Source organism: Vanacampus margaritifer, chromosome 4 (assembly GCF_051991255.1).
Source record: "Vanacampus margaritifer isolate UIUO_Vmar chromosome 4, RoL_Vmar_1.0, whole genome shotgun sequence".
Taxonomy (NCBI): domain Eukaryota; kingdom Metazoa; phylum Chordata; class Actinopteri; order Syngnathiformes; family Syngnathidae; genus Vanacampus; species Vanacampus margaritifer.
Window position 1 is genome coordinate 2,966,022 of NC_135435.1, and position 23,960 is coordinate 2,989,981.

Consider the following 23,960-nt stretch of genomic DNA (forward strand, 5'->3'; position numbering starts at 1 on the left):
ATTTATACTCAAAAGATAAAAGGTTCCTCTTCCCCTCCTAAGTTGATTAAAGGACAGACATGTCGACTCCTAGTGAACAAACGTGTGATGTTATTAGTAAGCAGACGTTTACATACAGACATGTTGATTCCAGGTTAAACAAAGGTGTAATGTTATTAGTAAACATACATTTACATACAGTTCCCCTTCTTGACTGGGGGAACAAATGCAATCAGGATCTGACCCCAGACTTTTAGTCTCTAATGACAAAAGGCTCTGATAACATCATGCACATTCCTATCTTCAATAGCTTTGAGGGTGAGAGGATAAAATAAAATTCACAAAATCATTATTCCACTGTATTCTATTAAACACTCATGATCATATCACATCTATATGTCTATAAGTAAATTAAAAAACAGTAAAACCACAAATTGAAAATATTAAATGTCTTCAGTCCTACCATTGAACTTCTATAAGTTCAAAAACTGGACATTTAATACCACAATAGTCTAGAGAGAAAGTCCAGCGCGGATCTTGATCGTCGCAAAATGAAGCAATGTTTATGTGTGGAGTTTAGAAATAAGAATAGCAGGTGAGAGAGAGAGAGAGAGAGAGAAAGATAGATAGAGGGGCTTAGCAGTCAAAATTCAGTTTGATTCATTAAAAAATTCGGTGGAAGGGGCATAATAAATGTGAGGCATAACACTATGTGATGTGGTTAAGTGTCACGACGCAATAGCAGATGTGTCCGTCCCTCGAAGCCATCTCGTGATGAAGGTCTTTGTTGAATGAAAAGTGTGTTCGACAGTTGGTCAATTTTTTTAAAAAGAGGCGTTTGTCAGCCTCTTTCTGAACCTGGCTCACTGCCAGAGATCGCAGGAAAGGTCACGGGACTTCATTCCCAGTGTGACTCAATCCGTGGCCAGGGAAAAGGCACTCCAATGAATCTTCTTTCAGCGACCTCCTCCGTGTGCCCAGGGAAAAAGCACTCCAAACGGGTGTGGTGGAATCCGTTAGATGGCTCCAATTGGTGTGGGCGCAGATCAGCAGCTTCGTCAACCCCCTCGGTCGGGGTCAATTGATGTGATTGATGAGCCTGGGACCTCATGTGGCTCCCACTATTATGATCAGCAAACCAGATCGACCATTTTTTCACAATATCTGAAAGCAAAATCATTATCATTTAGTCACTTATAACATACAGTCTTCATTCTTTACTTTGAAAAGAGCACCTGATAATTTTTTAGCAAATGTTAATTGTTTCTATATCTTATGAAGTGTTCCTAGGAAACCCTTATGATGGTAGATAATGATTAATCAAATATTTTACCATGGTATTTACTGTTGTAGATTTAGCATAAATGTGCTCTTTGTCGTACATCAAATTTCTGTATTTTTAACGCTGGTTTCTTATTATAGCAGTGTAAATCATTTAAAAACAACATCATCTTAACTCAGAACTATTCATGTCCGGCCGGGCCATGAACAGTCTGAGAAGAGATTTATACTTATACCTTAAATAAACACTGCAGTTCATTTTCAACAACTTGTCTCATGAAAAAATGTCACCTAGGTGTGTCAATGTTCCTTCCACACCTAAATGGCATATTCCATGGGCTCTAGAAATTATACTTTTCAATCGTTTCTGAAATGGAACATACTTACCGTATTTCTGCTATTCGGGTCGTCTTTTGTCATCTTTGTAGAATTTACTTTCCTCCAAGTCAAATCCTCTCCATTATCCGCTCCATTCTTCGCCTGTAAATTCCTCACATCAAACTTCATTCTCACATCAGACTTCCTTTTGATACACAGACAGACCAGTCATTCTCACATCAGACTTCCTTTTCAACCATACACAGACAGACCAGTCATTCCCCCATCTGATAAAGATCAATTTTGATCATTTCAGACCTGAATGTGAAAACTGCAGCCGCTTCCAAATTGCTGCTTCAAAGAGGAAAAAAAAACAGACACCTTGTGTCCTGTAGATTAGAAAAACAACCAAATTGGGACAATTTGGCCAACACCAGAACTACAAAAAGATCTCCAGCTGAGCTAGCCAGGAGCCATAAAAACAAAAGCCTTTGAGGCAAGAGTTTGTAATGTAAATTTGAATCCTGTTCAGGCAACTTAAAGTGAGAAAAACAAACAACTTAAGAAGATGTAAATTAAGATACTGCAGCGGAGGACTTTTAGGGTCAGGAGGAGAAGAAAATCTTTTTTTTTAAACAACCCCATTAATCTATTGCAGATCACAAATCTTCCAAATATCTGCCATCTCAACTAGTAAAAGAAACGAGTTATAATCAGAAAAACAAAACAAAATCCCTACTTTAAACCAACCAAAAAGTATTCTTAAAATGCTACCTAACCTCACCTCTTCTACAGAGTAGTGGGGGCTTGTAAAAACACAGCAGGCAACTTTGCAGATCATGACCCACTTAAAAATCAGTGCTGCGACCTAAATCAAAAATTAAAAATTTAACCAGCAAATTCGCCGTAAGTGTTCCATATCTGAGTCCACTCTGAGAAGCCAAAGTTATAAAAGAGAAATGGGAAAAAAATAGAAGGCCAAATTCAACAAGCATCAAACAACGGAAAATATAGTATTTAAAGATTAAAATAAATTTTATACTACCCTAATTCACATAAGCTGTTCTCAATTTCCGAAAACTGCGTTGCTATAGATCACATCTTCCCTTCTGACATAGTACAGAGTGCAAATGTCTACAAACAGAACACAACATACGACCTCAGGCACCAAACTCAGATGATTCCAGAACTTTGAGTCCACAACTGGAGTTCATATTCCTTCCTGTCCTTGTCGATAGCAGTTTATGCAGGGCAAAGTTCAAAGCGGGCACTGGGCTTTGTGCACTGGAGTTCTCAGGAAAAGTTCATCATGGCAGAATCGATGATAATCCTGTCTGCTCAAAAAGTTGCTGGACATTATGCTCAAACAATGCATAAGAGTCATTGAACAGTCACAGGACGAGCGGATTTACAGTGTACCATCCTTTTCGCAGTCTGTGTGGTCACTTCCCCCCCGAAAGTGACCATTGTTCAGTTCGCCGTCCACTCTGAACATCAAGCAAAGCAGGAGAATGCTGTTCATTCCATTTCCAGCACTTTTTGGTTGAGTCACCCAAGTGAAACACCTTTCAGTCAAAGATTGAACCTGCTCGAAACACTACACCTCGCAACAGACAGAGGAAGATGAGATCATAGCAAGAGAACACTGCTTGTTGTCATAGCAAGAGAACACTGCTTGTTGCCATTCAATTTCCAAGAAAAAATTAAATAAAAAAATCACCCAAAATATTTTGTTTTTCAAACCCCTAATTTATTCATTTATTTATTTTGTGGTTTTATTTGAATTTGATCACTACACTATAGCAAGTAGTAGTACTATATTTCCGCATATGTCTACCATAGACATCTTCATTACGTGCTACCTCAAATTTAAGAAAATGTGACAGCTGTCAGTCACCCTGGCCACTTGGAGGAAAGTCCTCTCCAGACTTCTAGAATGGGACTCAGATAAGGACAAAGGTTAAATCATTTTCACACCTACGAATAAGTTATCAGAGATGCAGGGGAAATCAAAAAATCAAAAATGAAAAGTCTATTTCAATTAAAATTTGGTTTTATTACTTATTCAACTATATTAAAATTTGGTTTTATTACTCATTCAACTATAAAAACAGATCTGATTTTAAAATAATATGGATAGTGGCCTGTAGTTATCATCTAGACCTCTATATCTTTCCTTTTAACAGGAACAACTTGATTAGCATTAGAAGACCCCTGCTATTCACACACAACAGACTACAAGTCTCCCAAATGGAGACAATGGGAGAGAGGACTAAACTTATCACCCCCCCCTCCCCACAGGAGACAAAAAGGAGAGAGAGAGAAGGGGGCGGAAGAAAAACTTATCATACACACTCCCCTGTCCTTTTTATCTAGTTTAATTTAATTTTAACAGACAACAGTACAAATCACCACCTTCTTAAAACAGCAGCTCACGGCCCCCATCCTCACAGACCTTTAGTCCCTAATCAAGCGTGGGGGGAAGAGCTTTAAAAATTGTCACAGACAAAGGAAGAATTCTTCCCTACTTTCCAAATATGCAGATTTCCTGCTTACCATTCTTTTCACCCTTTTTTGAGGACAAAGGATTTTGGAGGGAAAAATTACTTTCCACCTGTCTTTTTTCTTTCTTTCCTACTCTTAAAAAATCACTGTCTCAAACAAACTTACACTTCCATTCACTTAACTTCTGCACTTTTCTCATCTCCACAAAGGCAGTGAGGATAAACACAGACCAAACGGCCATTTTGATTTTTTAAAATCTCGCTAGAACATCCCACAACACACCTTTCCCATTGTCAGAGTCACACAAACAGTCACAAACTCCCTGCAGGCACACAAACAAGGAAAAAATCACACTATCCACACATGCTCCAAACATTTCACCAACTGGGCTCAACAAACACTCACAAACAGTCACAAACTCCTCAACTTAATTCAGTGGCGTCTTACTTGTTGAACCAATTCAAGAGACCATAATTCTCACCGCCACGTTGCTCATTTCTCCTCCAAAAAAATAAAATAACCACAGACGAACACAAACATCTCCGAAGTGCGCGGACTCACTTGTAAAATACACCGTTACTTCGTCTAATAATAACTTCACCACGTACTTATAGCTCAAATGTCGACTTATTCGCGCACAATCTATCGCAACGTTACGGCTGCGACACAGACACGTCGCGCACATTGTAAGACAAACAATGAAAAAAACGCGTGGCCACAACACACCATGGAGCTTAACAAACAAACGCGTACACTCAACAATTCATTTCTAAGCCAAGAGCTCTCGCTTGGTTCAAATTTTCCCCGCGGGTCATCTTTCACAATCAACACTTCATCCAATTTATGTTCCAATTTCTTAACAGATGCGGCTGCCCGCAGCTAACTCAAGCCTTAAAAACAGATTCGCGCGGTAGCGTCTTACCAAAAACTCAACTCCTGTGCATGGCAACTCGTACCCTAGCAGAGCCGCTAGCTTAGCATCAGCCTCCTCATTCTCAAAATCACTTAACACCGTCATCCGCGCAACTTTCACAGAGCTATCCAACGCTAACATTCTAGCACAAACCAACATTTGGTCCACGACCCCACACCGTCTAACTTTTCTTCTATTCGAGAAACTATAGATGTGTTTTTCACGGAGGTAATCAGCGTCTGGCGCTGTTTTATACACGCAAGTTCCACGAACACATCACATATTTCAACGGTGAGAACCAACCACTATCACAATTAGTGCGCATTCATACATTTAAAAGAGTTTCATACTTACGTTGACGCCGTGGTGGAAATGCGTCCAGCATCATGAACTCACTGTTCGCTTAGCGACCACTTTTCTATCGACCGGAAGTGTATGCATCCATCCTTATTTACGGTCGAAATCTTTCGTCCATAATATGTAGTAATTAGTCGTTTTTAATATTTATAAAGTCAGTGACGTCTCACTTATGATACTACAATATAACAGATCAAAACTATTCTCATTAATCCCCCCCCCAAAAAATATTATTATTATTATTTTTTTTTCAGACAAATACAAACAAGACGAAAATAAAACAGATATTAAATACTTTCTGCGTGACTTTAATAAATATATCCAGGATCTTCACGGGCGGCTTTTCACACAGCTCTGGAACCGTAAAAATTCACGGACGGCTAATATCACTCCACACACCGTCCATATACGGGCGTTTAACACAGCAGTCGCCTCGTGTGAGCAACACAGGCCGCTTATAGCACAACACACAACAGCACTCACTTAAGTGTGATCAACACTTAGCGGCTAATAGCACACCTACAACAAACACAGCCTATACCTTCGTGGAACTCAATCTCTTATGCCGTTTCAAACGGCGGAGCGCTCCTACTTGACGTCACTTCCGTACACAACGGGCTTCTCTATGCGCGACTTAATAAAAACTTATCCAGGATCTTCGCGGTCGGCTTCTTCACAGCTCTCACTCCGATGTGAATGATATCACACGAGCGGCTTGATTCAACACCACACACACACCGAGGAATTATGTCCCACGGTCTAGTAATACAACACAGCACACACACCGTGTGAATGATACCACACGGGCGGCTAATCCACTCCGCACGCCCCGTAGAATTATACGGACGGCTTATTCATACAAAAATAAAAATAAAAAAGAAGACAGCCAAGTCCACCGCGGAACAAATCTCATATGCCGTTTCCGAACGGCGGAGCGCTCCTTCTGACGTCACTTCCGTAAACACGGGGCATCACTTTCCTATGCATAGTTCAATGTCGTAGTAAATTTCAAAATGGAGGACTTTGCTTCCCTCCGTAAGAAATACTACTTTAACCCCCCTAACTTGTTCACAGATCCCAAATACAACTTAGCACAGACGAAATGCAACTGTATTGATCCTAAACAACCAGAATTTCTCTACGTGGATAAAATGTCCACTCACCTTGTTAATATTTTTGCGCTTTAGAAATCCGGTGTTCAGGATCAATCACAGCTGTTGAAAAAACGTCTCAATATGTTTGCGTTGTCTACAAGCAGAAACAGCACTGATTGAGGGCCTGGGCTCCGCTTCATCCTACTCCTCATCCTCGTTACTCTCAGTTAATGTGTCGTAAAGCTTTTTAGCTTTTGTGCGGATGATGTTGGTGTCCAGCGTAATGTTCTTTTTCCTGCAGTCAAGGATCCACAAAGCTAAAGCAGACTCCATCCTGATGATGGTCTTGTACCGCAACAATTGCCACCCTTTTCGCATCCTTGCTAAAATTTATTGCTGCTGTTGCTTTTATGTTTTTTCCTTCTTTATGTCACGAATCGAGGATTAATTTATACCGTAATGACGCCCCACAGCCGCGTAACTTCTACCTTTCTTTAGCATGTCCAGAAGTTCAACTTTTTCCGTGATGGATAGAACCTTCCTCTGCCTTTTGGGTGTAACATTAGGTGTCTTTGCTGCCGGTGCAGAACGTTTAGTAGACATTGTAGGTTTGTCCGCACTTCCGCGTCACGGCCACACCGTGCACTAGCAAGCTAACACAATACACAAGACACCAAATGGAGGAGTTTTATTGACAATATCCCACAGTCACTTAGCCAATCAGGATGCAGAACAATGCGAGTTCTTTCTTAGCGATTCAAGACATGCGTCCATACACTGTAAAAACCGAAGTAAAAAAGCACACGGTAAAAAAAAAGAAAAAAAGCATGCTTAAAAAAAATCTGCGACGTAGCAAGGCTGTGAATGATGAACCCGCGAGTAACGAGGGAAGACTATTTGTAGTGTAGAGTGGACCACCAGTATGTTGACACTAATGACTATGAACATGAGAATTAAAAATGAAAACCTTTTTTGGAGGTTTATGGAAATAGGATTCGGAAATTGACTGTAGATTACACTGTTTGTTTATTATTTCCTGAAGAATGGTGAAGTTAAAATGTATCTCTCTTTCAGGTAAAATGGATGATGAGTGGTCAGCTTATCCAGCAGCCACCGCCCTCCTCTCCAGCAAGCTTTTGGTTGTTAATGAATACTCAGCTGCACGTTGTCAGTTGTGGAAGAACAACGGCCTATATGCCTATGCATGGATTAACTGATCCCACATTGGCATTCATTGAAAAATAGTTGAAAAGATGGTCCCTCAAACGTAATATATATGTATTAGGGGTGTCACAATTAGTGCTTTAATTTTGAGTTAATTTAAAGTTCCTTTAACGCCACACATTTTTTAACGCATGATTAATATCGCCCCTTACTTGGAAAGCCTGTACTGGGGGAATTTCACGTCCGCGTCAAACTTTAGCAGTGATAAATGTAATAATAATGCATATATTTGTGGAGACTGGGGTCAAGTTGTAATTAACAGTTTTAAAAATGTGCAGAATTTCACAAAGTTACTTCATGTTAAAGATTAGCTAGCTCTTAATATGAAAAGAAAAATGCACTAAGCTGTTACCAATGTCTTACAAATGCAATTATGCCATCTAGTGGCAGAAAAATTACCCCAATGCAAATCAATATCATACTCGTTTTTTTTTACAGTACAGTACATCTTTTTTTACTTTAACTAAATTTTTATCAATTATTATGAATTTACTGTATCAATGACTAAAAGATGCAGCCATATTTCTATTAGTTTAACTTTTGTTTCTACTTTTATGTTAGGAAGAGTATGAAAACTTAGAAATAAATATTTTACTTTACATTTTATTGTACATTTAGAACAGTTACAAAATGTGCGATTAATCCTAAATTAACTATTGAAGTCATGCGATTAATTATGATTAAAAAAAATAATCGCCTGACACCCCTAATACATATATATATATATATATATATATAGAGAGAGAGAGAGAGAGAGAGAGCGAGAGGAAGAGGGGGGGGGAGAGATTTTCGATTTTGGGCGAAAAGACAACCCTGGACTGCCAGTCAGTCACTGAGTATTTATTGAGAGAGGCAACCATTTACGCTCACATTCACACTGTCACTGAGTGAGAAATAAGACAACGCTGCCTGCACTAAAATCAGGTGAATACACCACTACACCATCAGTGATTCAACTGAGAATACTTTGTGTAAGTGATTTGTGAAGGGATTTGTTTGTTAATGAAGAATTACTGGTGGCAAATACTCTTTGTTGCGACATTATTTTTTTCCTCTTTGAAGCAATACAATTTAGGTAAGTTATGTTTAGGGAAGATACTCTGTTTAATGAAACACTTAAAGTTGGATTTAGTGTTGTGGATTTATTAAAAAAGAAAACTTTTGTAAAGATTAAGATCTAAAATACGACAGCGTATTAGGGCCACGTATAAATATATTGTTTTAGAGGGCAATATTCCAAGAAAAAAAACTTGCAAAGTGGCAAATTTGTGTCTTTATAAAATGGTAAATTTGCCACTTTATAAAGTGACAGATTTGCGAGAGAGAAAAAGTTCAGAAACTTACAAGAAATACGCGTAGCGTACCACTTGGATGTTTGTGCCAATACTTCTTTGTCGGGTTTTCAAACAAGGAGATTCGTTGGGTACGGCCAGCGACAAAGAAGGACAAAGAAGGTCCACACCTTGAGGATCAAGCATTAATGTTAATTTGTTAAAATATATATATTTACTTGTACATTTATGTTTCCAGAATCATTATTCAAACATTTAGGTATTTTTTGTACAAGTAGCTAAGTTGATGTGTCGAATCTGCTGCTTTCCGTCATTCACTTGCATTTACCTAAAGTATGCTAGCTTCTGATTGGTTAGTGTTAGTCAGCTAATAGGGGATCAGGAAGTGTTATCGCTCTAGCTGTCGTGTATGACGAGTAAAGTTAAATAAGAATGAATCCATCTCCGTCCTGCCTTTTCATTTTATAAACGGTGTACTATTAACGATCAAAGAATCCTCACATTAGACTGGAGCTACGCTACGTGTATTTGTCGTAAGTTTCAGAGTTTTTTTGCCACCTTATAAACTCTCAAAATTTGCCAATTTATAAACTCGCAAATTTGCAAGTTTTTTCTCGGAATATTAGCCCCATCTGAATAAATAAATAAATATACGTGGCCCTAATACGCTGTCGTACTAAAATCATCCATCCAGTTTTACCATATTGCCCAGCAGTAACAAATGTCTATGTAACAAGACTCTTAAAGTCTGTGTTCATTATCAATAAGACTTTGAGACATTTTTATTTATGTAATTGTTTTTTTTTTTCCAGGCACTTGCATTTGTCTTTACATTTTCTGTGATGTATTGTTTTTACAGATATGCCACTTGCTTCCACAGATTTGTAAGAGCATTGGGGAGTTTGAGTTTGAGTTCATAAAGAGTTTGTATTCAAAAGAAGTGAGGAATTTTGACATCATCCTGTGTTTTTTCTTTTTTAAGACAAAAAAAGGTTGCGCTTTACCTTGACTAGTTTCGGCGACGACTCCTGCCTTCCTCAGAAGCTACCAAACCCCCAGGAACATCACCTGATAAGACACTTAACTGAGTTTGTCAGAATACCCCAAGGATCAACTATTGTAACACAATTGTAAGACACTTACCACATATTGCTACAGGCTTACCCTTATTTTGACTCTGACTAAAATTTGTTACATTTGATATGGTGGTCCTGCCACATGCAGAAGAGACATTGACTGCACACCCCACTCCCTGCTCTGCTAAGCCAAACGCAAATACTGTATTGCTTTCTTAACCATGACAACTAGGGACGGAGCTAGGGGGTGTCTATTTGTTAATCCCCAAGTGTAAAAGGAACAGAACGCCCCACCCCCACCAACCGTCAGCCCCCCAAACCTCGGGGACCTCTGTACCCAGGCATCGTGCCGGAGAGGGGCCGGACAGCTGGGAGCAGAAGGGGAGATGGGAGCACCGGGGGACGGGCAGCAACCCCGAACCTCAGGCCCAGCGGGGAAAGGCCCTGGTCGTCACGCGAGCGTACTTAGTGAAAGCTAACCCTGTTACTGAGTTCGCCAGCTCGCCGACTGGCGAACTCTACTCCTACACCGTGGATGTGACCCCACCCAGTGTATTTACAAGTGTGTGTGTGTGGTGCATTAAAATTGGGAGCAGGTGAGATGGAGCAGAGGAAGATGATATCCCCCCGTTCCGATCCACCTGCCTCCCAGATGTGTCAGTGAGTGTATGTGGTGCACTAAAAAATAGGGGGGGGCGTGGTGGCGCGACGGTAATACGGATGGGGGACCGCAGCACTGCTCAAAAACTGCATTCTGCCCCAACTGATGGCACCCCACCCCGACCACCCCCCACCCCCAGTTGTGGGGTGCATTAAAATTTGAGGGGAGTTGTAGGGCAAAGACGGTGTCTCCATCCTACCCCACCTCCCACAAAGTGTGTGTTATGTGCCCTATGTGTCTATTAACAAAGTGTATTGTGCAAAACTAGTGCAGTGAGTTAAGAGACCAGCGGGGCCAGCCCCACCCAACCCCCCACTGGGACCCCGGCGGGCATACGGGACCAGCCAGGCGGGGCGATAAGGCTAAGCCCCCACCCCCCCCCCCCGGATATTGTGCCCGCCCGAGGTGACAGGAGGCCCACCGGAGCGGGGCAGGCACAACATTTAACCACCCGCCCGCCCGGCCCCCAGAGCCCCGAGACCCAGGCCATGGATGGAGCCCCTGCCCAGGGAAAGGCGAACAGGGGAGGGGGACGAGGGAAGGAGACGACAAGAAGGGCAAGGGGCGGCGGCAGGCCAGCAGAGAGAGGGGGGAGGAGGAGGAAGGGTGACAAAGGAGAAGGGACAGGGAGGCAGAGGACGGGCGGGGAGAGGCGAGGAGGGAGAGGCAGCAAGGGGGAGGAAGGGGAAGGGGGGAGGGAACCACGGGGCACGCCGGAGGCCCACCGGCACCGAATGGCGTCGCCAGGCCCGGAGCAACGGACCGCGCCGCCCCGGACACCAGGGAGAGCACCCCCCAAGAGACCCAGGGAACGGCCTAGACACAGCTGCCACCCAGCAGCCAACAGAAGGGCAGCGCCCCCCACGCTCAGCCAGGGGGGACAGCACCTATAGAGTTAACCCACTGGCATGCAGTGATTCCGAATATTAACCCTTAGTGCCCATTGGAAGTGAATCTTAAAGAGTTGGCGACTGTAAGGTGTCATTTGAAGTAGTCTGCTCGATCCTGCTGGCAGCAACTGAGTTCCTGACTATAAAAACACAACCATTAGTTACAAATTGCCAAATACAGAAACAGCGATGTAAGTTATTGCGATGTGGTGGCTCTCGCTAACAGGCAAAATTAAGTAACCAGATTTAGATTAAAAGATTCTATATACGTAGACCATGTTTCTATAAATTTTGATATTTGGTTTTTATTCGAGGCAGATATTTTTTCCATTAAAATGTGATTTATGAGGAGGTTAGACCAATGGTCGATATTCAGAGTTTGTTTATTTTTCCTGTTAGCAAGAATTGTTTTTTTAGCAATAGTAAGGGTTACAAGTGTAGATTGAAAATGTTTACGTGGTAAGTCAGTTGTTGTTAGGTCACCTAGAAAACACAAGTTTGGAGATAAAGGTATCCTACAGTCCAAGATAGCGGAAAGTTTTTCTAAGACTTTAGTCCAGAAATATATAACCGGAGTGCATAACCATAAAGCATGAAAATAAGTGTCTTTAGTGTTTTGTAAACACTGGAGACAAATGTCGGAGTCTGAGAGTCCCATTTTCTTCATCATATATTGAGTAATGTATGTTCTATGAATAATTGTATATTGGATAAGTTGTAAATTTGTGTATTTTGTCATTTTAAATAAGTTTTCACAAACTTGAATCCAAAAGTCAGTTTCCGGAGCTATAGACAAGTCTGTCTCCCATTTCGAGATGGGTAAAGACATTTTATCAGCATACGAAAGAGGTTTTTTGTTGTTGTCGGAGAAAGCTTGTTAATATCTTTAGCTAAAACAGGCGGTTGGAGCGTACCCCGAAGTGTTGAAATTTGTTTCTTTATCATACTTTTAACTTGCAGATAATGTAAAAAATTTCCGTATTTTTATTTTTGGAGCAAGGATGTATATGATATAAACATATTATCTGAGAAAATATGGTGGATATGTGTAATTCATTTCTGCTCCCATACACCTACATAAAACGATCGGTTGTTAAATTGAAAGTCGGGATTATGCCATAGGGGAGAAAGCCCGCAGGGCTCCACCTGGGCTTTTGTAATTTCTAGTGCCTTCCAGCAGGCAGTCAGGGTGGCGGAAATCATTGGGTTTTTAAAACAATTGTGTCGCTTAATCGATGATGTAATAAAGAGTAAATCTAAAAGTCTGAGGTTATTACAATCCTTCTGTTCTAGTTCCAGCCAATATTAAGTATCTCTGTTGGGTTGTGCCCATAGAATGATATATCGTAGCTGGTTAGCTATATAGTAGTGCATAAAATTTGGTTCCTCTAGACCTCCTTTGGATTTACTTTTCTGAAGAGTAGATAAACTAGGTGGCACGGTGGATGACTGGTTAGCACGTCCGCCTCCCACTGCAGAGGACGTGAGATCGAGTCTGGGCTTCGGCCTTCCTGGATGGAGTTTGCATGTTCTCCCCGTGCTTGTGTGGGTTTTCTCCGGGTGCTCCGGTTTCCTCCCACATTCCAAAGACATGCATGGCAGGCTAATTGAACACTCCAAATTGTCCATAGGTGTGATAGTGAGTGTGGATGGTTGTTTGTCTCTGTCTGCCCTGCGATTGGCTGGCAACCAGTTCAGGGTGTACCCCGCCTACTGCCCGAAGCCAGCTGGGATAGGCTCCAGCACCCCCTGTGAGGACAAGCGGTTAAGAAAATGGATGGATAGATAGACTAATCTTTGCTTTTTTTTATTCCAGTAAAATTTTGTAACGGCCGAGTCCAACAACTGGAACCAGTTAGACGTAGGTTTAAATGGAATCATTGAGAAAAAATAATTTATTTTGGGTTAAACTTTCTATTCGTCCTATTAACTCTTTCACTGCCACTGACATTTAAAGACGTCAAGTAAAAACCTACGCTTCACTGCCAATGACGTCAAAAGACGTCATCCAATGATTTTTTTATTTTTTTTTTGAAACGGGTAGAGGAAACGCTTCCGCATGTCTGGTGAAAGTTTCAAGTCTGTCTGTTGTGCCTAATGACTATTTTTGGCCCCTAGAGGGCAGCGATGACTCTCTTTTGACAAGATCGGGTGGGCGTCAGTAGAGGCGGAGTTAGAGCGTCGAGCAGGAGATGAGAATGGAAGACAAAGAAAAAATGGCGGCCGGTCGCGAGGAGCTCACGCCTGAGACATTTTTTTCAAAGACCAAAAGCATCGCTGAAAAAGCACATTGTTGACGACGATGATCATCATCGATGATGAAGATGAGGGTGGTGACTCCGTGGTTGAGAAGCATTGACGCGGCAGTAGAAGACGTTAGATGGAGCTAGATGGAGGAGGGAACGGGCAATGGCGAGCGTTTGCAAGCAGCTCTACACTTACAAGACGAAAGGCATCGACCAACGCTAAAATAGTACATTGATGACGACGGTGATCATCCTCGATGATGATGAAGGTGAATCCGAGCTTGACGGCGAAATTGGAACCGCTGACGCGGCGGCTATGACGGTGTCGTAACGCGGAGCGCAACCGAGCACGCACAGGCGGACGTTCGATCGGACGACGGAGAGTGCGCCGAGTCCAATGCATATTCATCGGAGGAAGTGTGTACAGTCTGCTACTTGCTTTTTATTCCCCGGAAAAAAAGGCCGTCAAGAAAGTGTAACGTTTGCACGCAAAACGGACCAATGTGAAAGTGAAAGTAAACTGTGCGAGTCCTGGCGTCTCCTTGCACGCAGGAGAGCGTTACAAAAGGAAAAACTGTATTTGAAACATCCACATAATTATAAGTAGTACCACAGTTGCACACATTTGTAAATAGTTTGCGAAATTGTTTTGTCAAATTGTTACACTTTTGAATGGAAATAAACGTATTTTGCAATCAAAAAACACTTTTTCATTGTTGGTGAAAGCGTTTTTACAGAAGTAAAGCACTATTTAGGTGTTTGTGGCATCATTCATGGACAAAAAGAAGTGTACAATTCACTAGAATGCATGAAATAACATCGTTTCACAAAAAGCTCTTTTTCTCCGTTTTTTGTTTCAAAAGAGAGAATTTCGGTGAAAGTAACCATTTTCTATTGTTGATTACTGAAGAACGGAATAAGGTAGAAACAAACTTTTTTTCTGATGAAAGATGAGAGTCCAATCTTTCATTTGGTAGTATGTGTGTTTCCATAGTCCAAACACAACATTTTCTGTGGACCTTGAAAGATCACTCAAAATGCTTAAATCGGCTGGCAGTGGGGACAACCCGTTTCTGAAAACGTCTGGCAGTGAAAGAGTTAAAGAAATGGGAATATTATTCCAGCACTCCAAGTCACTATAAATGCTATCCAGAACTGGAGTAAAGTTTAAATGAATTAAATCAGTTAATTTAGGTGAGATTTTTATGCCAAAGTATTTTAAATTACTTATAGGAAATGAGTAGTGTGGGTCCTGGCTTGCAGCGTCCGTCCGTCCGTCCGTCTTCTTCCGCTTATCCGGGGTCGGGTCGCAGGGGCAGCAGCTTTAGCAGGGAAGCCCAGACTTCCCTCTCCCCAGCCACTTCAGCCAGCTCATCCGACGGGACCCCAAGGCGTTCCCAGGACAGCCGAGAGACATAGTCTCTCCAGCGTGTCCTGGGTCGTCCCCGGGGCCTCCTGCCGGTAGGACATGCCCGGAACACCTCCCCAGGGAGGCGTCCAGGAGGCATCCGAACCAGATGCCCGAGCCACCTCAACTGGTTCCTCTCAACGTGGAGGAGCAGCGACTCGACGCTGAGTCCCTCTCGGATGACCGAGCTTCTCACCCTATCTCTAAGGGAGATAGGGTGAGAAGGCCAGGCGGAGGAAACTCATTTCGGCCGCTTTTATCCGGGATCTTGTTCTTTCGGTCACGACCCACAGCTCGTGACCATAGGTGAGGGCAGGAACGTAGATCGACCGGTAAATCGAGAGCTTTGCCTTTCGGCTCAGCTCCTTCTTCACCACAACGGACCGATACAGCGTCCGCATCACTGCAGACTCTGCACCGATCCGCCTGTCGATCTCCCGCTCCAACCTACCCTCACTCGTGAACAAGACCCCAAGATACTTGAACTCCTCCACTTGGGGCAGGACCTCCTCCCCGACCCGGAGAGGGCACTCCACCCTTTTCCGACTGAGGACCATGGTCTCGGATTTGGAGGTGCTGATCCTCATCCCAACCGCTTCACACTCGGCTGCGAACCGCTCCAGTGAGAGCTGGAGGTCACGGCTTGAAGAAGCCAACAGCACCACATCATCTGCAAAAAGCAGAGATGCAATGCTGAGGCCACCAAACCGGACTCGGCTACGCCTAGAAATTCTGTCCATAAAAGTTATGAACAGAATCGGTGACAAAGGGCAACCTTTGCGGAGTCCAACCTTCACAGGAAACAAATTCGACTTACTGCCGGCAATGCGGACCAGACTGACATCGGTCGTACAGGGACCGAATAGCCCGTATCAGGGGGCTCGGTAACCCATACTCCCGAAGCACCCCCCACAGAACTCCCCGAGTGACACGGTCAAACACCTTCTCCAAGTCCACAAAGCACATGTGGACTGGTTGGGCGAATTCCCACGCACCCTCGAGGACCCTGCTGAGAGTGTAGAGCTGGTCCACTGTTCCACGGCCGGGACGAAAACCACACTGCTCCTCCTGGATCCGAGATTCGACCTCCCGACGGACCCTCCTCTCCAGCACCCCTGAATAGACCTTACCTGGGAGGCTGAGGAGTGTGATCCCTCTAAAGTTGGAACACACCCTCCGGTCCCCCTTCTTAAAAAGGGGAACCACCACCCCGGTCTGCCAATCCAGAGGCACCGTCAGCGATGTCCACGCGATGCTGCAGAGACGTGTCAACCACGACAGCCCCACAACATCCAGAGCCTTTAGGAACTCCGGGCGGATCTCATCCACCCCCGAGGCCCTGCCACCGAGAAGCTTTCCAACCACCTCGGCGACTTCGACCCCAGAGATAGGGGAGCCCACCTCAGAGTCCCCAGACCCTGCTTCCTCAAAGGAAGGCGTGTTGGTGGAATTGAGGAGGTCTTCGAAGTACTCTCCCCACCGGTTCACGACGTCCTGAGTCGAGGTCAACAGCACCCCGTCTCCACTATACACAGTGTGTCTCCTGAGACGCCAGATGGTGGACCAGAATTTCCTCGAAGCCGTCCGGAAGTCGTTTTCCATGGCCTCACCGAACGCCTCCCATGTCCGAGTTTTTGCCTCAGCGACCGCCAATGCCGCATTCTGCCGGTACCCGTCAGCAGCCTCCGGAGTCCCACAGGCTAAAAAGGCCCGATAGGACTCCATCTACAGCTTGACGGCATCCCTTATTGCTGGTATCCACCAGCGGGTTCGAGGATTGCCGCCACGACAGGCACCAACCACCTTACAGCCACAGCTCCGATCGGCCGCCTCAAAAATTGAAGCGCGGAACATGGTCCACTCGGACTCAATGTCCCCCGCCTCCCCCGGGACAATGGAGAAGCTCTGCCGGAGATGGGCGTTGAAACTCTTTCTGACAGGGTGTTCTGCCAGACGTTCCCAGCAGACCCTCACAGTACGTTTGGGCCTTCCTGGTCGGACCGGCATCTTACCCCGCCATCGGAGCCAACACACCACCAGGTGGTGATCAGTTGACAGCTCCGCCCCTCTCTTAACCCGAGTGTCCAACACATACGGCCGCAAGTCCGATGACACGACTACAAAGTCGATCATCGAACTACGGCCTAGGGTGTCCTGGTGCCAGGTGCACATATGGACACTCTTGTGCTTGAACATGGTGTTCGTTATGGACAGTCCGTGGCGAGCACAGAAGTCCAATAACAAAACACCACTCGGGTTTCGAGGGGGTGCACTCTCCAGCACACCCTCCAAGGACTCCAGAAAGGGTGGGTACTCTGAGCTGCTGTTCGGTGCATAAGCACAAACAACAGTCATGACCCGTCCCCCCACCCGAAGGCGGAGGGAGGCTACCCTCTCATTCACCGGGGTAAACCCCAACGTACAGGCGGCTAGCTGGGGGGAAATGAGTATGCCCACACCTGCTCTGCGCCTCTCACCGTGGGCAACTCCAGAATGGAAGATGGTCCAGCCCCTCTCGAGAGGATTGGTACCAGAACCCAAGCCGTGTGTGGAGGTGAGTCCGACTATATCTAGTCGGAACTTCTCAGCCTCGCACACCAGCTCGAGCTCCTTCCCTGTCAGAGAGGTGACATTCCATGTCCCCAGAGCTAGCTTCAGTAGCCGGGGGTCAGACCGCCAAGGCCCCCGCCTTTGGCTGCCACCCAACTCACTGCGCACCCGACCCCTTTGGCCCCTTCCACCGGTGGTGAGCCCATGGGAAGCGTTGCAGCGTTCCTTGAATTTTCTGTAATAGGTAGAAGTGTTGATTTTGTCCAGTTAATAGAATAATCTGATAACTGTGAGAATTTAGTTATTAAGTTAAATACTTCCCCTAACGAAATAGCAGGCTTTTCTAAATAAAGTAAAATATCATCGGCATATAGATTAATTTTATGTTCTGTTACCCCAGAGTGAATTCCTTGAATCCTTCTTTCCTGGCGTATGGCTAATGCAAGTGGCTCAATAAATATTATTTTTCTGGCTTTAATAAAAGTTTAATTGCTGCTGTATTCATGTGTGGACGTATGTAACAATTAGTTTTAATTTCTGTTACTACTCTTAAGAACAGTGGAGCAAGCATTAACCAAAAGTGCTTAAAAAATATAGCCGGATATCCATCCGGGCCAGGTGCTCTGCCATTAGGCATACTATCTTGAGCACTGTACAGCTCGTTTATAGTAAGTGGCGCATCTAACATATATTTATATTCAGTAGTTAACTGAGGTATATTTAAGCTACTGAGGAATGCCTCAATATGCTCAGGGTTAGGATTGTTAGTTTCTGAGTATAGGTTGCGATAATAGTTATAAAAAATGTGATTAATTTCTTCTGGTGATTGTGTGCATTCACAAGTTGTCCCTTTAATAGCCATTATAAAATATTTTTCCCGATTGCGTTGAAGTTGGTTTGCAAGAAATTTGCCTGATTTGTTATTACATTCAAAGTTGTTGTATCTCAATTGTTGTATTATAAACTCTGTCTTTTTAGATAACATATCGTCTAACTGTATATTTGTATTAAGTAAATTAGTCCATATTTGGTTATTTGGGTTTATTGCGTACTCATCAGTCAGTTGTTTATTTTTATCTTCCAAGTCTTTTTCTAATATTTGATCCTGTTTCTTTTTATAAGATGAACATGATATAATTTTACCTCTAATTACCGCTTTCCCAGCTTCCCAGAGAAGAGATGGAGATAAGTCTGGAGAGTCATTTATTTCCAAAAAGTCTGCCCACTCTCTTCTTATAATTTTGTCAAACTCTGCGTCATTTAGCAGGGAGATGGTAAAACGCCATGTCGGGGGTGGTTTAAAGGTATAATCTATAGTCGGGTAAGGGAGACTGGTGCATTGTCGCTAATAATAATAGGATGTATTTTTGTAACAATTTTATCAGCAATAGAATTATTTGTAAGAAAAAAATCTATTCTTGAAAAAGACCGGTGCACAGCGGAAAAGATGGTTCATTGCTGGTGGGGTACTGACAGTCAGATTTACATATTTATGAACTCTGACATCAAATCATTTGACCTGATGCTTGAAGCAGAGATTTAAGGTCTAGTGGCTGGTCTTGTTTTAAATTATTATTATTAATTAAACATTTTGATTGATAGTCCAGTTTAAAAAAACAACAACTTTTCGTTAATTCCACACAGTCTGATAATCTGATTTATTTAAGAACTTAATTTAAGAACCCAACAATAAAGTTTAATTTGCAAAAAAACAACAAAAAAAACATGTTATTAATAGGACAATTGTTTGTAAAAACCCATAAGATTCTATGAATCTAAAAAGACATGGTTTTGGTATCGGCGATACTGGCACCAGTATTTACTTGGTATCGATCAATACCAAAATCTCAAGTATGGCACAGCTCTACCACACTGCAAAAACGCAGGGTCTAAATATTATTATTATTATATTATTTCAAGGGAAAATTACTTGAAACTAGTGAAATTATCTGTCGATGCAGCAAGATAATTTTACAAATTTAGATTTCTTGAAATAAGACAAATGTGTAGATCTATATTTATCTTAAAATAAGATTTACAAACTAATTCTAAGCAACAAAACAAGACAATTCATTCTTAAAATAAGCTTTAAACACCTATTTTAAAAGGTTAAATGCCCTTATTTGTTGCTTAGAATAAGCCAAAATGTCTTATTCTAAGCAACTAGTCAAGGAAATTTAATTTAAAAAAAAAAGCTTTCAACACTAATTCTAAGCAACAAAACAGTCAATCAAATCTTAAAATAAGCCTTAAACACTTATTTTATAAGGTTAAATGTTTTTTATTGTTTTTTAGAACAAGCTGAAAATACCTATTCTAAGCATCAAATCTAGGCAAACATTCTTAAAAGATTTGTTTGTTTTATTCATGGAAAAAAAAATACTGAAACGGAGCATGAAGTGTCAATCTTTATTTGTACTTTAAGTACAACTTGACTGGAACCCAATCACCTCAGGTAATACAATTATAACGCGCTCTGACATGTCACAGTTCTAATAAGCTTTTCTTCAAGCTATTTCAACACGTCAACTGTAATTTGTACGGAGGAAACAAAACTAAATATACATGATATACTGAAACATGAATGAATGAAAAGAAGCCCAGTATGGTTTTAAAAGGGTATCCTTTATCAAAAGGCCAATGAGGGCCCTTTTACAACCTTGACCAACAATATAACCATTGCACTGCACTAAAGCCATCTGAAAAATCCAAAACTGCTTTCCAATAAATGAATGCCATTCTGACTTACCTTAAGTGTGGAATGTTTGGGACCAACACTCCACACTACAGTTTCTTGGGAAGGGGAGGGGTGGAGTGGCGCCCAAAGGCCTGGATACACCAATCGTCATGAGTCGGAAAGCGTCCAGGCGTAACCGTCGATGTGCGCCGTCTGATTAACGTTTAAAACGTCAGATCCAGTTGGTTAGCGTTTGAAGGGTGTTTTTGCCAGATTCAGCATGTTGAATCGGTGTCAGCCCGTTGTGACATTTGATCACGCTGATTGGCTGTTAGCTAGCAAATCAGCGCATGGGGACGTGACGAATGCAGATAATCAGTGTAAACCTTTCCAATACACGAACTTTCATATGCAAGTCAGTGTTACTATATCGCTCATTTTGCACATTATCACACTTCGTATTTGGACATAAAGATAAAGTATTTGGACGAATTCAGCACTATATGATATATCATGCAACTGGATAAAGGACTGCACTGTAAAGAGCCTGAGGGTGTGCTTTGTGTGGGAATACATCGTGTGGAATCTTTGTTTACATTTTATATGTCGCCCCCTGAAGAGCTTTTCAGTTGCCTTTTACAAACAATGAGGAAAATAGTGACTACTTCTGCTGATGGTATGGAGGGGATTTAGTTCCCACACATGTGCAGAAGGTAATTAATAATTAGCGTTGGTGCCCGTTTGTTGCGGGTTGTACTTCCATAATTTTTCCAACGTGATGTGCCGACGGCCAGGCTGACGCCACAGGGGGAGGTGTCGGTCACATTTGGCCGACATCAGATTGGTGTATCGAGGCCTCTACACTAACTTGACACAAAGGCTGTGATTACGCTTTTGGCGAAAGATGACAGTCTTAAGTAAGTTAGAGACAAGTTCCACAGTGCACCTTTACCTTTTCTTTGCCAAATGTAACTGCCAAATTACCAACAGCAATGACACATGCCATTGAAAACGAAGACTAGATATGTCAAGCTTTGCTTCTGGATGAAGACATCTTATTGGTCTGTAGGCTGTAACAGATCAAAGACATAATACACATTTAAGATGGGGGGTATTATGGTTTTTGCAGGTATTTGATAAAATAATAGAGCTGCCCTCATCTTGGACGCTTATCGTTGTTTGAAAGAACTTAGAAGTAATTATTGATGATGGTCAACAAACACAATTGGTACCATGAATTTTTATTTTATTTTTTAAGCATCTTATTTTTAGTTTTTAGGTGAGCTGTGCATATTTTGAATACAGGACATGATAAATTACTACCCTCAATTACCCCCACAACTTAGTTGTAGTGATTCTGTTTTAAGTCCATGTTTCTAAAGGAAATAAAATGCAATTGTTACCTTTAGGACATGACGAAAAGCCTCACTGACGAAGAGGTATATCTTCTTTGGTGGAAGGGCTGGAGAGGGAAAGATGTTGCAATGGCCTTCATCAGCGCAACGTGGGCTTCAGCTAGAACAGATGAAACAGACCTTCAGACATCCATTTCGGAGGATGAGAATGTATTTTAAAATTTATAATACTTACTTTGGTCCATTGTCTAGGGTGGCTACATTGCATTATTTGATATGGCGCAGAACTAATACATCGAGCAGAAATCCTCCAATCTGTGTTTAACTTGATTTATGAACTTATTTTGTGGATCCAAAATCCTACGCTGCACACCTAATAGCAAAACAAGTTTAATAAAAAAAATATATATAATCAATTTTAAAATACATTGATGATGCCAATTGTATTTGATGACCACCAAAATTAATTACTTACATGAATAAGTTCTTTCAAACAAGGATAAACATCAAATATAAGGACAGCTCTAGTGTTTTTTACTTTTCTTTTACGGACCACTCAATGCTCACCTTCCTTTGTGCAGAAGATCTAAAATCTAGGACACTGTCTTGGTTCAGCTTTGGTTTCTTACACATTTCTTGCAAGGTTTAGTAATGTATAGCTTGTTTAAGCAGACTATCCTTGTCGGCTAAAATGGAGAAAAGTACAGTAGTATTTTAGTATTACACTCTTTTTAAAAAAACAAAACCAAAATAAATTAACTGTTAAAAACATATCACAATATTTCGACTCAGTTAGGTAAATAAACAAATGGGACCGTAAGCAAAGTTTTGTTCTTTTGTTTATTCAAACTACAATTACATATGGTGTGGGCTAAAAAACTTTTTTTTTATTTTTTTATTTTTTAGGTGCTAAAAAGGAATGGGATAAATGCCTAACCACAAAAAAGAACCAATATAAAATGTAAACTTATTTAATATATTTTTTAGCATTTATGTTAAGTACTGTACTGTGATTTAACTGTAGTTGTTTCAAAATTGCAATAGACAAAGTTTGAAATGTGACGATGTGAAGGTGACAGTCGAACCCTTTGTGGCATGCAGTCATTACAGTCACTGGCCAAAAAGTAGCCATAGTAATTTGAAAAATAAAAATTTTACGGATTGCATTTCAACTAGTTCCAATTAAGTAAGTCTATATTTCCATTTTCAACTCATCCCCCCAAAAAATCAGTCGCTTTCATAAAATAGCTTCAATAAAATTGCCCGCCAAAAGTTTTACCTCTGAATTAGTTTTCAGTTAAATGCAAATAATTATCTCTCTCATATAAAACTATTCATAGTTTTTTGATTGAGAAGTGTTGATTAAATGTTGCTATTTTTTTTATTAAGTTCAAGTGAAACTCTGGTGTCATGAATAAAGATTTTGGCTCGACAGCAAATGAGTATGCCTAACTAAATATTATAGCATTAAAATGAATAACTACTAAGGAAAATTCTAGATAACCACATACAGCCATTTTTGTGTCAAATAGACAAGACAAAAATAGATAACCACATACAGCCATTTTTGTGTCAAATAGACAAGACCAAAATATATATGAAGCTATAAAATATCAATTGTAAAACAAAAGTGAACTAAAAATACTTACTCTTGAATCGCTACAGAAAATGGTGACTGCTGTTCACTTTCAAAGATCTTCTCACTGCCAGGTTGTTGCGCAGTTTGCACATAAATACATAAATACACTTATGAACTACATGAACTCTGATTGTTTGCGCAAAAACGACAGTATTGATTGGACCTGAAAACAAAATTAACATAAAACTATGTCCACTGTCAAAAAGCTATAGTATGATCTAGTGTATATAAAACAAACACACCATGAGCATGCAATGGAATAAAACCACAACACCTCCAGAAGAAGTTGAAAGTGAAACTATACCACACGGCTAACAATTGACTACCTTTTTCTGAAGTAGGGTAAACTGTATTTTCATGATATGCAATTGTGAGTAGTGCACTTCTGATCAGGTGTGGGCTGGCATAAATAATCGGCCCTGGCATTTTGATTTAAGCCTGCCGGCCCAGCCCGATTCCTGACCATCCTTCGCTAAGATGATCGCTACCAGTGAC

At 41.8% G+C, this 23,960-nt stretch overlaps 1 protein-coding gene across 3 annotated transcripts in view; it reads left to right on the top strand.

Moving 5' to 3' along the window:
- LOC144050615 (para-nitrobenzyl esterase) overlaps positions 1-12,626 on the top strand; it is a 42,585-nt gene extending 29,959 nt beyond the window's left edge. For 2 of the 3 annotated variants that reach the window (XM_077564023.1, XM_077564021.1), the window contains exon 10: positions 7,522-9,903. In XM_077564023.1, the coding sequence (XP_077420149.1) occupies positions 7,522-7,664 (143 nt within the window). In that variant the 3' untranslated portion in view covers positions 7,665-9,903. Of the gene's footprint in view, positions 1-7,521; positions 9,904-9,945 lie in introns of those variants that run through there. The other variant, XR_013293885.1, reaches the window with a different exon arrangement.
- The last annotated feature ends 11,334 nt before the right edge of the window (positions 12,627-23,960 follow it).